The 19,139-nt window shown below is 38.4% G+C and overlaps 1 protein-coding gene across 1 annotated transcript in view; it reads left to right on the top strand.

The window, feature by feature from the left end:
- LOC145987318 (dual 3',5'-cyclic-AMP and -GMP phosphodiesterase 11A-like) overlaps positions 1-16,883 on the top strand; it is a 219,956-nt gene extending 203,073 nt beyond the window's left edge. Inside the window, exons 15-17 of the mRNA XM_083121842.1 lie at positions 2,558-2,658; positions 14,990-15,290; positions 16,081-16,883. Coding sequence (XP_082977968.1) covers positions 2,558-2,658; positions 14,990-15,290; positions 16,081-16,242 — 564 coding nt within the window. The 3' untranslated portion in view covers positions 16,243-16,883. The remainder of the gene's footprint in view (positions 1-2,557; positions 2,659-14,989; positions 15,291-16,080) is intronic.
- The last annotated feature ends 2,256 nt before the right edge of the window (positions 16,884-19,139 follow it).

A 19,139-nucleotide genomic window follows, 5' to 3' on the forward strand; every position in this document is an offset into this window, starting at 1 on the left:
ATTAGCAGATCTTTACCGAATATTGCTGTGGATATTCGGGATTAAACGACAGTATAATTTACGAAATTTCACCAACGTTCCAGAATTCGAATCCAGGTGGACATGAGTGTTCTTTGTGAGTGTTCCTTCATCAATCTCATCTAATTATTACTCAATATCGTCGTCGTGATTGACCTAAAACTGGTAGCAATTCGATGTGAAATAACAAACGTACAAATATGACTTTCGAAATTTCATTTTTGCTTCCTTTTGAAGTGACGGAAAACATACAGTGCGTCCATTTCGATCTGCAGCCGAGAGATCGGGAGAAACGTGGCGGGCGGCGCTGACGGAGATGCCGACATTTGAGGCCTGTAATGCCCGCTTATTTTTGTGGACATCTTGCAAAACGAGCACTAACCTGTGTTATAACACGCAAAAGTTCTTCTGTAATTCTTCCAAGTTCCACCCTTATATACACAAATAAATACGCTTTAGAAATTATATTAAGAGCCACAGATAATACTCTGTAAAACATTTTAATCATAGTTTTGACCATTAACGTCCTGCTTAAGTTTATATCCTTGAAAGAGTTTTGTGTCGATGGGGATCGTTTGGAGGTTTCGAATGTGCAACACTGTATCAAGATTACGCTGCAGACGAACCGTTAAAAGCTAATGGTGTTCGTGAGCTTCCTTGCAATCCGAAATCTCCTAGCTCAAGTTTTTTGTTCCTTCGCGACTACAGAGCTGTGAATATAGTGGCAGGCAGATGTAAACCAAGAGCGTGTTAATTTCGTACTGTGCGTAAGAGTGTTATTCTTGGTTACTTGCCGTTACTTGTTTGCGTTATTGCAGTGTGTATGTGTGTTGTGTCAGTCAGACGATTGGAATGCCAGCCGCAAGGTTCACGTTAGAACAAAGAATTTTTATGTATGACACTTACGTGAAAACAGACTCGTGTCGAGACGTGTGTAGGCAATTTGTACAGAAATTCCCAGGCGTTTCACCTCCACATAGAGATACGGTTAGACGTCTTGTCCTTAAATTACGAGAAACTGGATCGTTAAATTTTAAAACACCTAAGCAAAAACGACGGATTCTAACCGAAGCAAAACTCGATGAAATTGGTGCAGCGTTAGAACGTTCTCCAAACAAACCTCTACGCCGTGTTTCACAGGAGATGGGCGTGTCAAAATCATCAGCACATACAGCCACTAAGCTACTAAAATTAAAACCGTACAGAGTTTCTATAGTGCAAGAATTACGGCCCCCTGACAACGTAAGTAGAGTAAATTTCTGTAATTGGGTTTTGCAGAATATTGTAGATCCACAGTTAATAATTTTTTCGGATGAGGCATGGTTTCACTTGCGTGGTCATGTTTGTTCACAGAACAATAGATACTGGAGCACTGAAAATCCCCGAATAATACACGAAGTTCCGTTACACGATGCAAAAATTGGTGTGTGGTGTGCTGTAAGTGCCAAAAGAATAATAGGGCCTATATTTTTTGAAGACACAATAAATTCAGAGAGGTACCGCACACAAATACTCGCGCCGTTTTTTCAGTTGTTATCAGATAATGAGAGACAATATGGGTATTTTCAACAAGATTCGGCCACAGCCCATACCGCCGCTGATTCTTTGGACGCTATAAGGGAGGTGTTTGATGACAGAATAATTTCAAGAGGTTTATGGCCTTCACGTTCGCCAGATCTTATCGTATGTGACTATTATTTGTGGGAAACCTTGAAAAATAGAGTCTACCGAAATAACCCTCATAGCATCGACGAACTAAAAGACAATATAAGGGCAGAACTAGGAAGAATTACGGAAGATGAACTTTTGCGTGTGAATCAAAATTTCATCAAACGATGCCAGGAATGTATGAATGTAGGTGGACATCACTTTGAACAACTCTTATAACACAGGTTAGTGCTAGTTTTGCAATATTTATATAAATGTCTGCATATGTCCATAAAAATATGCGGGCATTACAGGCCGCAAATGTCGGCACCTCCGTCAGCGCCGCCCGCCACGTTTCTCCCGATCTCTCGGCTGCAGATCGAAATGGACGCACGGTACTTTCCAATTCGAAGAATGTTTCAAATAAGGTGGCCAATTGAATCACAACTTCGAAATCTTAAGACTAAAAAGTTTTTTGAAAGTGAAATAACACCTTATATTTTCATGATATATGATATATGATATATGACATATGATATAATATTATATGAAATCAGGAATATTTGTTCTGCCTTTCTGAATCATTAGCTTGATTCAGCTATTTTTATAGTTGTCCCTACAGTAAACCTAAAGTTTACAGTGCCTCCACCAAGTATCGAACCCGGAACACCTTCATTACAAGCGATGACGTTACCACTATGCCATCGGGCTAATTCATGTGTGTTCTTGAGTTGATGATTTGTATTCACCAAGGTAGTTCTAATGAATTTGGTTGCATCACCAGTTTTACATAAACTAAGTTCTTCTTAGTAGCTGCATGCACGTTTAGTAGAATGTGACAAGTGTGCCATTTATATTTATCTAACTGGGTATCTCTTATTGAAAATTTCAGGGACACAATCTATTTTCGGGGCTTTCGCCAGAAAACTACTCTAAGGTGATGAAAGTACTCAAACAGTCTATACTTGCAACGGATCTCTCTGTTTATCTACAGTAAGTATAATATTCTATATTAAGTTGCAGTTTGGTTACATGGTATTAGAATTGAGATAGAAAGAAAGTAGAGTTGAAATATATTTTTATTCTGCCTTATCGGCACATACCGGTAATAGTGATATGTAATTTTTATTTTAACGATAATACCAGGGATAATCATATATTATTCTTAGAGGCATGGATGTTCGTTTTTGACGGAAACACGAAATGTGAAATAACAGGATTTAATGTGTCTTTATCATGTTTTGGAAGGTGTGAAGTGTATTTTCTTACCATATTTTGTCACGGAATAATGCGAAATGAACTGCAAAATGCGAAATAGATTAAAAACACGAAATTTAGAGTTTATTTGCCGATGCGACACTTTCTGAATTATCCTGTGAGTTATGCAAATCACGGAAAATTGATTAATTTTGCTGTAAATATTTGAGAGCAAAAATGGTGTCCATTGCACAGGAATAAACTTGATACTTTGACAGACAATAAGAAGGAAAAGTTTATTTTGTGTAAAAAGTGTAGCTTATTTAGGGTTATATTCACCACTTTAACACCGAAATGCAATTTTATATACAGCTTTTGAACCTGAAATATGCCCAGTTTTTGTACAGAAATCTTGATCTTTTCTTCAGCATAAATATGTAATGTGGCTCGTGGCTCTAATTATTCTTGATAATACCGTAAAATTGAGGAAAGCGAATTACAATGCGCAAATATGTTGTGGAGGCAAGTTTTCGGTGTTTTGGAATCGCGACTTAACGCGAATTCAGCAGTTTTGTCAGAATAATACTGAATCGATAGAAAGAGCGACCGAATGGGATTCACATTACCATCGAAAAAAGCAAATTCCATTTTAATAGTAATATGTAAATATGAGTGCTGAAACACAATAGACATTAGGATTTACCTCCTTGTTCCAAGATAACGGGAAACTTCCACAGGTGGGTGTGTCCTTTCAGTAGTGTTGCCCACGAGACGAGACTTTGGCCTGTCTCGTCTCGTGGAAATTCTGTGAAATGCTGTCTCGTCTCGAAAATATTCGTTTGTCTCGGGACACATGATCAATCTCGTCTCGTCTCGAATTTTTAAAAGCCTGTCCCGTCTCGTCCCGTGGGCAACACTACCTTTCAGGTTATTTTCCGAGTAATTTGTCATGTCACGTGGAGGCGAGAGACTCCCTGAAGTGTCATTTTAAGCGTTTTGCGCAATTAATTTACATCATATCCATAAACTTTCGTTGAATTATCCTTGAAAGCTCTAATTTAAGAAATGTCTGTACAAAACTGTTTGGTGCAGATTTGTGAAGACTTCCAACTTATAGCACACCACACCAAACTTTCAAAACACAAAAAAAATTAAAAAGTACAAAATGAACCCATGTGAATATGAAAACATTTCCCCTTACATTACAGTACAGTAAGGCTGGCTGGCTATTTTGTTTACGGTATAAGGGCAAATATTTTAATATATATTATTATGTCATTTATGACATACAGCGGATTGGATTAGTGGAAATGTAAGAAAGAAGTCTGGAAGAGGCCAAGGAACGAAGGATTGTTAAAATATGATTTGCTGGTGGGTGGCAATTTGATTAAGGAAAGAACTTCTCCTCGTGCAGGCAAAGTTAGAAATAGATCGTGACGCTAAGTAATGGAAAAGCGATTAACGAGAGGGATATCTGAGAACGAAATGCTGTTTCCAATAACAAGTGACTGGGGTAGGACGTAAGAGAATTTCTCAGATCGTCCCCCATCAGCAGAGTTTCAGAAACAATCCATCCCTTTTGACTGCATCTGGGCAATATGGAGCCGATAATCGGTTCGTTCTAATTAAAAGTAAAAGTTTTCAAGTAAAGTCTATAATTTGTCAAGTTATGGTAGAAAAATGTGGTTGTTGAATTTCAACTGTTGCACTATCAGCATGTACACAGGAATTCGAAAGAAACGCCCTCCCTTACGGTTATGCAACCCGGAATTTTATATCGTCTAGTTTCGCCTGGTAGAGTAGTTCCCGAGAGGAGCAGTGTTTCCAAACCTATAACCGTAGTGTTTCCAACCCCTAATTGGTTGGTTGGTTGTTGATTTGGTGTTTTAAGTCCACAATGCACAGTATGACTAATCGGGACTGGACCTACAGTTTAAAGTGGGATCCGAACCACTTTGTGCCTCCACCGGGACCCCTTGATTACAAGGCGACGACGCTACCACTACGCCATCCAAGCCTGTATTGCTTCGTAGAAGACGAAACCTTCACGTAACTTCTTCATTCGTGATTTACATTTGGTTTACAGACTCACATTACAGGACACACTTTTCCTGTATTGCATGTTTTCTGGAGCATTTATTTTTCCTTCTGTGGAGAAAATTCTGTTATTATTTTACATCTTATTTTTCGCAGCTTCTCTACCATTTATTGGCTAATCGCAACAATGAGGATGAATGATGACTCGATGAAATTGATAAAAGGACAGTCATAAAGAAACCATGGGGAGCTAGATTCATATTTTTATTATTACTAATATCTTTCTCTTTTTTTACTTTACTTTTGGCTAGTCGCAACGATGAGGATTAGTGTATGATAAAATTCATGAAGGAACACTCATAAACAATCATACCCAGGTCGGGACTCGAACCCGGGAATTTCGGCAGCGAGATCAAAAGCCGACGGCTTACCACGCTCGGGCACAGCGGCGGACAATTATTATTAGTGATATTGTCTCAAGTAGTGTATTTTTCCACCATATTCTTTCACACAATCATGAAACGGATGAAAATTAAAATGTTAAAATACCTGCCTACGTTGTTTTTTTAGCTTGCAATATAAAACCCTACTGCACGAAGCCAAATTGTGGGAATACGAAACAGAACCAAGTTAACATATCTTGGCCGTGGAAAGTGTTAATAGAAAATTTAGAAAAGAGCCATTTAACAGTTGCCTGATTGCTTTTCCATTTGTTGTATGGGAAGAATTGTCTGAAATGTGTGTGTCGTGGCAGGCAAAAGAGAATACAAAGATCGAATAGAGAGGCAACACTGTCATTGTTCTGCACTGCACAGACCACGCGTCTCGTCGAGTGGGCGGGGCACTGTGGGTGCGAGCGAGCTGCTGTTGCTTCTGCAAAAAGAACACTCACAAACAACTGAATGACGCTCCGCTTAAAATCTAGTCAATCGAGAAAGATTTGTTGAGGAAGTGAATTGAAATATAAACGCCAGAATTTGGTCTAAGCCTATAATGGTTACTAGCAATAAGAGCTGATCAATTTTTACATGTGGAATTCCGTAATGAACGAGGCAACAGGCCGCACTCCACACCTTTAGCCTGGTAACACTAATAAATCATCTCATTATATGCGTTCGGTTATGCTGATAGTCATGTTTAATATATTACCTTCAAACATAAACAATATCATGGACTCACTCAGAGGCAGAATTCAATTTTACGCTTTACTTTCCTGAAGATATTGTAGCAATATAATCATTCCGCTCTATTTTCGTATTCTCAATTGAACTCGCACTATTTTTTCCAGAAGTTGAGCCCCCCCTCCCTTGTCCCACCTTAAAAATTTTTGGGTGAGAGGCTACAAACTATACTAAAACTGAATTACAGACAATACTTTACGACTCAAAGTGACGTGACCTAGAACGTAGTGAAAAATCACTGGTGCAAAATTCAACGTAATTATGATAAAATGAAGGTAGGAAAATGGATGTGCTAGAAAGTTTTACATACATACACACAGTTAGCTCCGTGTAGAAGATATTTCTTCACATTTTTCTCACCTTGGCTTCCTTGAATTCACGAAACTGTAAAGACATGAACGCGTTAACCCCCTATAATCACGGAGTCCCAGGTTCGATTCCTGGTGGAGACACAACTGCCTAGTGGTTCGGATCCCACTTTCAACTGTAGGTCCCACTTCGGGTAGCCTTTTTGAGTATGAAATGGAATTAAAACAAAATTGGAACACGGTAACCCATCACAACACACGCGCAGAGAGCGTTGAACTTAATGACTGACAACTACATCGAACTTTCAGCGAAGCTGGAATAAGGTCTATTTGCCATGCCAAATAGTGTGAATTTTCAGTCTCGTGGTGCTTTCTATACGAAGTGCAAGCAAGTTATCTAAAAAAATTCAAATGTGAGGGTGAGTCGAGCTATGCTTCATTCAATAAGACTCTTCACTTCAAACATATTTTGCTCTATAGCTGTCGATTTCGAATGGGCATCTAAGACTGGTTGCTTAGCGGACCGGATTTGGAAAAAATCATGGACTGTCATAGTTCCAATCACACTACAGACATAGCAAAAATTGATCGCCTAAAGATGAGAGAAGAGGTGATCTCTTGATATGTCTCGAAATATATAGATAGGATATATAGTCAATCAAAAAGAAAAACAATGGATAATGTCCAATTAAGTATAGAAACGCTGTTAGAACCGGTGTTCATTCACAGAGCAGAAGGGTTATTTTGACAAAATTCTGTTTCCCGGCTGGCTGCTTCGGAGAAGAGGGCTTTGTGAAGTTGCCGCTTCTTGCCCAAGCGGTAGACCTAATTCGTTGTTTGGCCACGAGTTCCTTCGTAGGTAAACGCGGCAACAGAGGATCACTGCCATAAAGGTGGTTCCCGCGCCGGCTGAAAGAGCTACAGGAATTTAAAGAACCATTGTCACTAACTTCAGACAGACATCTAATCATTTCCTTAGGTTTCGAAGCTGATCCGAAGGGACAACAAATACCAAAAAAACGACATGAATTAAATGATCGATTGGTCCGTCCTTCTGTTGATGGATGGCAATCCATATTAACAATAATAATCGTAAGCTCATCATTAAAGAGTCAACAATCAAAGCTAATACGCATCTATTGATCAGAAATTAGTAGAGGGTTAAAGTTGTTTTTGTACCTCTTGTTATTTTAAGTCGCTCTTCTGCCGCTTTCGGCTAATGAGGATGAGTGACGATTAGATTAAATTGACACCATGATACCAATACTGAAGCCGTGACTCGAACCCGGAAATTTCGTGGTTTCGGAAGTGGACCATTTAAAGCGCTTGGCCACCAAAGAGAACCTTCTCTGCGGCCAAGCGCGGTTAGTGGTGGACTAACGATCCAGACACCGAATGTTCCGGGTTCGAGTCCCTTCACAATCTAAGACATAACACTTTATCAAAACTTCATTCCCCTCCCCTCCACCTCAAATTTAATACTCAATCTTCCCAACAAAATTTCCATGCCAATTTTAGACTTCCTGTTGATATTGCTCTCTCCAAAAAAGCAATCTAAGACGTAATAGTAATACACAAGAGTTGGGATTCCCTGCCCCCAAAATAATTATCAATCCAGCTACCTGAAAATCCCACTAACTTCATTAATCGCCCACCATAATTTCCCTATCAATCTAAGGCCTAATATGTAAGAGTTGGATATCGCCCCCCCACCAATATTACTTATTACCCGTAACAATTCCCCTGACAATCTACAAATTACTATTTGTATAACAGCAATGGCTAATTGATAACGTAATTAAACTTGTTCCTGTTTACTCAGTCAAATTTCCATCACAGTCTGCGCCATAATGCCCCTCCCCCTGGGCACCACTGATTTAGAACTGTGACAACGTGATAGGTGTAATGTAACTAATAGTTAAGTGTTAGGAATGGATGCATGTGTGCTGCGCATTTGAATTTCATGTGAATCATATCTGTCAATAATGTGAATATTAATATTATAGAATATAATATAATGGTGCAGGTGTGTGAAAAAGTAACCATGAGCACCAAGGTATCAATAAAAAAGAATTGGAAACATAAGTTGCATAAGGAGATGTGTGTAATTAGTTTTGTTCTGGGATGTAGCAAAGAACATCGGTTAAACCGTGCGGGGTTTCAATACTGTGTCCACCCGCCGTTGGATTCAAGCACTGCATCTAGTCGACGAGGCAAGGATTTCACGAGCAGATGTTTGGTCTTCTCCTTAAACTCTCCCAAACATCAAACACGTGAAAATGTTTTCGATTGGGAGACTTCGCTGGCCAATCTACTCTTGAAATTCCTGGGTGCTGATTAAAGCAGGTGGTGTTCGCTTTCGATGTATGGACGCTGCTGTTGTCTTGATCGAAAGTCACGTGCGAAATCTCATCTTCAAGGTGTCTCTCTCGCACGCTGGGAAGCGTGTGGTTTTCCAGCACTGCGACGTATTCCTGCGAATTCATTCTCGAGGACACTTCCACCAATCCACCTACTCCAGACGAACTGATCCATCCCCACACCGCCACGGATATCCTGCCACTCCTAGCATGGGTAGAAATGTTCTCGGGGCCGTAGCGAGTGTTGTTGCGCCTCCAAACATAAACCTGACCATTTTCGTTAGACGAAAATACTTTTTTGTCGCTCAAAATTACGTTCTGCCAAATCTCTTGAGGAGCTGGTAAATATTGTAAAGAAAACTGATCCGTGCTTCGTGATGGAAATGCATCATTGCTTCTTTCTTTGTCGCTCGACGGTGCCGAACTGTTGCACTCCAGTTTCAACTCTTGGCGAATCTTCGTTGTAGCCATGAAGGGATTGCCCTCGCTCATCTCAATGATGCCTGCATCTTCTTCCCTGGTTGCCTTCCTCGGCCGGCCTTTGTTGGGTCTTCACTTCATTCCTTGGTCCCCTTTTTCCTCGTAACACCGAATCCAACGCCTGACGCATGAATCGTCCACACCAAGGGTCGTAGCAATCTGTAGTGCAGCAGATCCGCCGCACAAGAACATGCGGACTATCTTCTCTCTTGTAAATTCCGAAAGTAAGGCATGATGAAATGATATCGTAAAGGAACATTCGGACCGAAGGGACATGCTGCACGTGGCACATGCCTCTTGAAAACACCTTATCATTGGTGCATGTAGAGTTTCACGCCCATTCCGGTGCAGAAAGTTTCATTTTATTGGTTCCGTTGCAAGTGGCATGCTCAAGGCATAGATACGAGTAAAACTGTTGCAGGATCTCGAACGAAGCACCCACCGGGGCTCGAATCAAAGCCAAAGCGTGGTGGCAAAAGGCAACCGTGAAGTTACTGCATCTGAGATTTACGTCAAGCAGGGCCTGCGTGGTGTGTGCAAAGAAACTCACGCTTGCTTTAGAAAATAAGGATACTATTGAATCAATGCAATATAAAAGAGTATATACCGTAAAATATACATTATTATTGACTCATGCATTCCCTGAAAAAAATGCATTGTTTTCTCGCACATTTCTGCCCGCAATGAATATAAATGTATAATCTATTAAATTAAGCAGGTGCATGCAGATTTAAAAATATTGATAAGATAATTCAATTGAATTGAATTGAATTGTTGTTTTTTTAAGTCCACTTTGTGCACAGAAAGGCTAATTGGGACTGGACCTACAGTTTATAGTGGGTTCCGAACCACTATGTTCCTCCAGCGGGTATCGAACCCGGGACCCCTTGATTAAAGTGACGACTCTACGATTGCGCCATAGGGGAGGCCCTAGTCCTCTTACGGAGATAATTCGTTCGGAGCAATAGAAATGCCCTATCAAAACAATTGGGGAATATTATTTTCAATGTGGATATTCTTCGGAAAATATGTTTCTAACAACAGTTTACCTAAATAGTGGGGACTTGGGGTGAGAGAGAGGGACGGAGTTGGAAGAGAGAGAGAGAGAGAGAGAGAGAGAGGAAAAGCACACAATTTTCTGTTCAGTGCGAACCTTTGGGATTGCTTTTTCCTAGCGCACCAAAAACACAATACGTATAACCCAAATACAACCCAAACCATCAATGGCAAAATTGTGAGTCAATCACTCAACTGGAATAAAAAGTACGGATTTAAATCTAGGTCAGAAGATAGTTATTGCGCTACCATGTGCCAAAAAAATCCACTTTGCCCGCGAGAATTGTCATGCCTGAGTGATATGTAGTTTACGTTAGTTGTGAGAGTTGCTTCAATTCCATTGCCTGCCAAGAATAATGATAGCGCTGAAAGCATAAAATACAGAAATGTGCATGTTTGGCGAGCTATGAGAAAAGCAGATCCTTGTGTTTTCTTTTCAAAATTTACTAATTTTATGTCAACTTTTACATATAGCCAATGGCGACAGAGGATGAATGATGCTTCAGGGAAATTGATGAAGATTGAAGAAACAACGAAAAAGAAAAACTCATTATCAGAGGCTAGGACCCAAGAACCCTGGCTACGCAGCATGTTATGATATTTAAGTATATCACGGATTGCTGCTAAATCCATTCCTAGATATTTGTAATGAATGAACCCCCGCTACGAGAAAAAGAAAGACTATAGGATGTGAAACATTCACAATGTAATTGCATTGCTTTACATCGCTCTTGGCTGTATTCCAAATGTAGTAAGAGATCAGCGATAAGTTAGATTTTTTTTGTGCCAAGGTATAAGTGTATTTGAGCGCAAGGGCTACCTATTTCATTATTTATAAAGAGTTAACTTCGTCGTTACACTAGCACCAGGCACAAATGCATCAATTTCTATTTCGGTTATTTTACATCACTCTTCTGCCTCTTGAGTTAATCGCGATAATACGGATGAATTATCAATTTATAAAATTGTGACGGGACAAACTCAGTGATACATTCATGCCTGACCAGAGTTCGAATCTGGAACATATGACCTCGCTTCGCTAGAAAGGCTGGCAGAAATGTATCGGAAAAGTGTAGGAGCACCAAGAACCGGTTTCACCCAGCACAGACAATAAAATCATTTACAGCGACTCGCTGTGGCAGTGTTGCTCGTCACCCCCTCCCCTTCACTCGCAGATAGCATAGCCTTCTCAGCACCCACATGCTGATGGAAGAGTGGAACCACAAGCAAAACAACCTGCGCAGACCCACGACTCCTGTGCACCGTACTCCCGCGAGGAGGGGCGGGGAAGAGTGGACCATGCTTCCTTATGGCCCGAACTGAAGGGAAGAAGGGAGATCTGCGCGGGTACTTTTCGTCCCAATGATTTTTTTCGTTGTGGTCGATCTATACTTTTCGTTTCAGGCATATTCCGACTGGAAGGTTTCTGGCACCCCTCGGCCCCCCCCCCTCCTTCCCACCATGGTTAATAAATGAGACCCTTGCACTTTCAAAACCCTTATCGCAAGAAAAAGCTGGCATCAATTTTACACCACCATACAATAAGATTTACACGGGAAACATTTCCTAACATATTTTCTTGATTCGGACTAAGGGCAAATTAAAAATAGTCAAAGAATTAAATTACCGAAAATATGGAAAAGCGCGATACCGAAATCTGTAATGAGTGCGAAGGGAAAATCGAGAAAAGGAAAAAAAAAATTAAGTATAAAAGTATTCGAATAACCAGATTAAGAGAGAAAGTTATCACGGCTCGAACAATGCAAATGAAAAAAAAACGGGAATACGAATTGAAATATACGACAATCGGAAGTAGGTTGAAGGAAGCAAATTTTAATAAACGTGGAAAGAAAACATAATGAAAGGAGCGCTGGTTCGATTCGCGACGGAAGCTCATATTTGTTGTTCGAATCCCACTCTACACTGTATGTCCAGATGCACTTACACTTAAAACAAACTTCGTGGAACTTTTTCCAAATCAGATGTCGCCAAAAATTTAAAAACAAAAAGAATAACTCTGAAGGAAAAATGCCGAAAGCGTTATTGCAAAATGAAAAAAAAAATCTTCACATATTCGTTCGGAAGTGGTAAAAGAATAATAAAAAACTCAAGCATAAATGTCAATAACACTTGTTATTATTACCAGAGACATTCTCAAAATAAACTTCTTCTCCGTTAAATTCAAATCAAGAGGAAAGCAAGATCTCCACCCGGTCGCGTGAATCTATGGCTAGATTCAAGAGTTGGAAACACTACGCTTCTCGCGAGCTGCTATTCCTGGCGAAAGTAGATGATATTAAATTCCGGGTTGCATAACCGTAAGGGGGGGCGTTTCATTCGATTTCGAGTGTACAGAGTGATCACAAAGTCCCATTACCCCCTATGTATTACATAGATGTTAATAAATTGTTGTTTCTTATTGTTCCAGGATCTACATCTAAATCATGCGTGATGATGATGATCATGATGATCGCCATCGTACATGGCGGAGAATCATACTCTGTTATGAAAACGATGGTGTACATACAGACACTTTGGACTAAATCATAACGAATAGTCACACTACCTCCGAGTTGTCCTCTGCCATGATCTCACATTAATACAATGCGACCATCTACGACGATGTGGACACGCGATAGGGGGTAATGGGACTTTGTGATCACTCTGTACAATGGAAATGACCAACACAGATTAGTGAAAGTTAAGCAATGGAACATACCACAGTACAAAGTAAACGTTTTTCTTTCTGTAAGATATATTCACAAGGAATGCATTTAAAGGCAAAGATGCTATAGAGTAGTTGATAAAATATTTCTCGCCAACCAACCAACAATTTATTTTGCAAAGTGTGTAAAGTTTTAATGTTCAATTCGATTGAATCTCTGGCTATCAAGTCATGTCGGCTAAATTATACCCTTACCCCAAAAAACGTATACTCTAGGAAGATTGCGCAATAACCAAGCTGTCAGTGTGGTGCAACTGAAGAAAAACTTGAACATATTATATTTGAATGTCATCTCAACAAAATACGAGTGATTATTTCTTGAGAGAACTAAAAGAACCAGGATATAATGAGACATACGCCTTGTCATCAGTTTTGAGGAATCCGACTATGAAAATAAAAATATACACTTACCAATTATATTAGAAGAGAAAATATTATATATTACGTCATTCGGAAAGTAAGTTCCATCACGCAATAAAATGAAAAATATAAAAAAGTAATATCATGACCTTTATAGGGGTGAAAATATATACATGGTACAACATTCGCACATAATCGCCATAAGAATTCAAGCACGCATCGTAGCGAGATACCAAGTTCGTTATACCCCTATCATAGAACGTTTCCGCCTGAATGGAGAACCATTGGAAAACTGGACGTTTCAGTTCTTCGTCAGTACCATAATGTTTTCCAGCAAGGAATGGCTTAAGGTGGAGGAACAAATGAAAATCAGATGGGGCAAGATCAGGACTGTAAGGGGGGTGTGGTAGTTTTTTCCAAGGAAGGTCGTCGGGAGTTCCTGAGTTGCATTTGCCACATGCGGACGAGCATTGTCGTGGAGGAGAATGAATATATAAAATTATGAAATTGTAGAATTATGAAATGTAAAAACAAATGTAACTGGTGCATAGCTGAAAAGCTAGAACCAAATATATATTTATATGGAAACAGTCATGTTAATATGTACGTACCTAACGAAATGGCATTAATTTCCCGAAGTTACGAACGCAAATAGTACTAAATTTGAACATTATTTATTTGATGTTACAGTTGAGGAAGAGAACTTGACGCACGCAAGTAAACTCAATTTCAGAAGACTGAAATACATGGAAACAAGACATTTCAGAGGTGATAATTTTGACTCTGATTTCAATACAGTTTCTGAACCGTGCCGTAGCAAAGGAAGTAACTTGATGTATTCCTGCAACCCCAGAAAAGAAGATGTAAAACAGAAATAAAGTGAAGAGGGTGGTAGATTTATTGAGCCTCAACTTGCCTATTAGTCCATTTAAGTATGTATAAATCTTTTGCGTGTAGAGGTGTCTGACTTGAGAAATTAGTCTCATAAAATATAAATAATGGAAATTCACTTTCTTTTTGTTGAAAGTTTCAAAAATGTTCAAATCTAAACAATAATCTCGTTCCAAAAATGGTAATAGATGATAACTTACTAAGACATGAACACAGCAACTTGTCCATATGAAAGATGAGTTGAAACCGTTATTATTCAGAGAATTTTGAAGGTAAAAGTTTGTCATTTAAGAGGAATGAATGACATACGTGCACCTATAATGGGGCCAATAACTGAGAAACATTCTATATATAATCATGAATATGAAAAATGGAATAAACTAATTATATTATTTCGAAAAAAGTATCCTGGACTCCATACCCACACCTTTGGTGAAAGTAAGGATGATGGGGCAACATTCTGAGGGTGATACTGGAGAAAGGACAGAATATCATAGACACTTATTACTGAGGAGGTCGAGGTCCAACACAAGGCTGAAGCATCTAGTAGTCTGTGACAGTCTCTTCTTGTGAATGCAGTTTGTCAATCTGATTAGTAATTAAAAGCATAAGAGATTTATGTCGGTGAACTTGTATGGACTACTCTCATTCCAGCAATCTCTTGTTTGAAAACTAATTAGGAAATATAAGGAAACCTCAGGTACCAAGGGCGTCTGTTTCTCTTTCCAGGCTGCGGCCGCAGTTCTTCTCCTTGATAGAGAACCACGAGTACAGTTGGGACCTTGACGAACATAGGGAGCTCCTCCGGTCCATGCTGATGACGGCATCCGACATCGCTGCCTCCACCAAGCCTTGGGAGGTGCAGCAGCGTGTGGCCCATTTGGTGACGACGGAGTTCTTCGTTCAGGGTGACAAGGAACGCCACGAGCTCCACATCCAACCGCAGGCTCTCATGGATCGTGAGAGGGAGCACGAACTGCCTGAATTGCAAATACGATGGATCAGCGACATCTGCTTGCCGCTCTATCAGGTAAGGATCTATGGATTTATGAAGTAAGGTAAATAATACAGTGTTCCAAAGGGTTGGAACCATATACATGATTACGTCCATGCGCTTTACACCCTTGCAGTGCAGTGCTATGTTACCTTTATGAAAAATTTCCCCAATCGCTTTGACCTGTCGATATCCTCCCAAGAGCCTTCATCACTTCGATTTTTACTTGGGAGGAGAGGGGAACCTGAAAACCGTGAAAATTCAAAGTATTCTCCATCTGAAACAATTCATTGTGGAGGCATGTCAGATAATTACGACACGGTAATCGAAAGAATTCTGAATGAGTTAACTTGTCGCCTTCTCCTTTGTATGCAAGCCAACGGGAACACTGAAAAGATTTTGAATGTGCTTTCTCCTGCGGTTCCAGACTTATTGGGCACCTTGTAATTTAGCCAGAGCTAAAATCACAACTTTACAGAATTTATATTGCTGGCTCATCTTATTACTATACTTCCTCAAGCTTAGTCTTGGTTGAATTATTCCACTAATTTTAGTGTTAGTTTAGTTTCCTCTTAATTGAATACGCATCAAAGACTTATGTTATTCTTTGAGCCATTACTTCTCTAAATCTATTCCATCTTTACATTAATCTCCTAAAATACAATCTGGAATGATTTGCAGGTCAATGTGAAATGATTATTTTTCACTTTCATTTCATTCAAAGTTTCAAAAGTGTTCAAATCTAAACAATTCTGTCGTCATCCGAAGCAGACGCAAGAGACACCCTTGGCTAAATTCAATTAACTATTACAACCTTTATTTTCAGTCTCTGGGACAAATGAATCCAAAATTAAGCGTTATGAAAGATGGAGCCCAGAACAACATGCAGCAGTGGGCGGAGTTAACAGCATCTCGAATCCAAAATGGCATTGCATTGAGCCAAAGCGAAGACGAACCAGACCAAGATGGCGACGCGGAGGAACAATAATGCACCGAAAGCTATCTAAGAACTGTTGTGCAGCCACAGACAAAGAAAATATATAAATAACAAATCAGTGAACAAGTTGCATATCAAAGAAGTACAACGTGTTTGTGCAAACAATATACTTTTCCGTAATATAAACTGTTCTTTACCTTAAGTTTCCAAAGAACGTTTTAAAATGTAGCCAAACATTGAACATCCAGTGTTGAAAAGACTCAACCCTGTACTTCATTGCATTAAAAAATACGGGTGAAAAATGTAAAGTTAGGAGTACTGGGAACTATGATATTAAGATGAACTTGCTGCATTCGTGTGGTATATTTACAAACTTGGACGTATGACACTAAGTGTGTTTTATATAATCTCCTTAAATAAAACACGTAGCTAAATAACGATAATTTATAAGTTTGAACGGTAATGTGGGAGTTGAGTGTATAGTTACTTTGTTGTAATTATGAGCAATAGAGTTTATTCTACGTTCATCGGTACTTAAAACTATGGTACATAAATTAGTTAATATGATTTTTGATAACTTATTTCCTTCCATTACAATAATTATATTTATTTAAATATTTTAAAATATAGGTAGCGGCAAATGTGTCAATTCTATTACGAGTAACTTATTAAATTTCGTGATTTGGACAAACGCAGCAATGCCGAAGGTGGAAAACTTAGAGGTGGGCCCGTCCGACACTTTGGGGGGGGGGATGATTTGCATATAGCGACAATTCTGGAGTGCCTCTCTCATAATTATGGTTTTTCCATAATTAATTCAACGTAAGTTAGCGCATATGTAAGAAATTAATTGCACGATACCGTTAAAATTGTAATTTAACAGCCTCCACATGACTTTACCTAGCTGAATATCTCGGACGGACCCAGCTTATAAATTTCTACCTTGGTCAATATCTAAATGAAATAGTTGTCAATCACTAGATTGAAATAGAAATAAATTAATTCCTACGTTTGCTGAAAATATATATGAGTAATGGGGAAAATGACTGTGATCACCACGCCGTCTATTGACTGAAGGACATTCGCGAATAGTGCTAGTATCTCTTGAAAGAGGCGCATGTCAGTAAAATAAGTAAAATACTACAAATAGAAATTCTTTCAATCAAAATAGCTTCTTCCCAACTTACCAAACAGACAGTATCAATATATTTAATGAGCTTCATTTACTGCCACTATCGGCAATTAGAATGATTAATGATGCGTAAAGTGACTACAATAGATTTTTTACCTTAAGCCTTCAAGATATATTTGCATTAGAAATGTAGAAACATTACTTAGTTACATACATATGAATGATTAGAAATGATTTCCATTGATATGTTATGAATGAATATGCATGCTCTGTCAAATATTCATTTTATTAAAGATTTTATTACATAAGGTAGATGACCATACTCTTTACTGATAACCTTACAATGAATTTAATAGAATATACATGCATAAGATGTGGCGGAAGTTAGTAGCTTCCGAGAAGGATAAAGAAAAGTGTTCTGTTTCCACCTTTCGAATGAATATATATAAATAGATCCTACACAGAAATGGTTATTGATTTGAGTTCATTTCCAATTGTAACATTAGATATTTACTCAGAATAGAACAGTCTTTAGCGAATCAACAATAATAAAAAATCTCAGTAATTGAGATTGGGACGGAACTATTATTCTTATTTACTGTATCGATACAGTAGCCTCTAGTTTTCATGTATGTTTGGCATTGCATTCTAAAACACACCCATTTAAATATTGAACTTGATTTGTAGAATGAAACATGGAATATCTGTATTTATAACGAACAAAACAGAACTATTTATTATAATCAAAATTTCTTCATTTATGAACTACTATAAGATCTTTAATTAACTATTCAGATTCTAATATGTTATTTTCAAAATACAACATGTATTATCATATGACCCCCCTTATTACTTTGCAACTGGTATTGTTACCTGTTATATGAAATCAATGGACTACAATTGTTGTAGTTTTAAGATAAGCTCTGAAACAATATTTTGAATTGTTTATTGAATTTTTATAGGAACCAAGGGCTTGTGCTAACTGTTCATAGAAAATGCGCATAAATTTATGCATGAAAATTTTATCAGCACTCTTCTTCGAAGTACAAAGCACTGTTTAAGAGTTCTAAAATATTGAATATATAAAAAGGTACTGTAGTGTGTTGTACAAAAATGTAAAAATGATATTTTTATGTATATACGTACGATAATATATGTAAATGTTGATAGCAACTCCTAATGTTGCTTTTTTGCAGCATCACCAAAAATACTTATCTGAAACTTATTTTGAATTTTATTTAAAAACTTTTTGTGTCTGGGTTTATATATTTTTCTTTACTCATACAACATTCACAAATTTTGTTCCCCTTAAGAGTGTAACTCGATATTTTAATCAAATATGTATGAAAAACTACCATAAAATATGTGGTCAATTCCGCCTATACAGCATTCAAAACATACATTCTGTAGCAATTATATTGGAATTTTATAAATTACATTCGATCGTCGCTTTATGGGAGGTTTCAAAAAACAAACTGAATATCTGCTGTTAAACAGAAGTTTGGAAAGTTTATTCACAAAATAAGACTGGATAACCATATTTTATGATAGAGCATGTTGAAGACACAAAATACCAGACATGGTAGTGACAACATAATTTCTGTGGTATCACTGCCATCTAGCCACTACCCATAGCAATACGAGATGAAAACGCACGTTTCGAATAATAGCCCCATCATTGCCTGCCTGGTATTACAGACATATATGAAAAACTCTGGCAGACTTCAAAGAGTACATAGCTAACATTGTTATTGTTATTGAGTTGGTGTTTTAAGTCCACTTTATGCACAGTAAGGCTAATCGGGACTGGACCTAC

This window comes from Lepisma saccharinum, chromosome 1, assembly GCF_977018435.1.
Source record: "Lepisma saccharinum chromosome 1, izLepSacc3.1, whole genome shotgun sequence".
Classification (NCBI taxonomy): Eukaryota; Metazoa; Arthropoda; class Insecta; order Zygentoma; family Lepismatidae; genus Lepisma; species Lepisma saccharinum.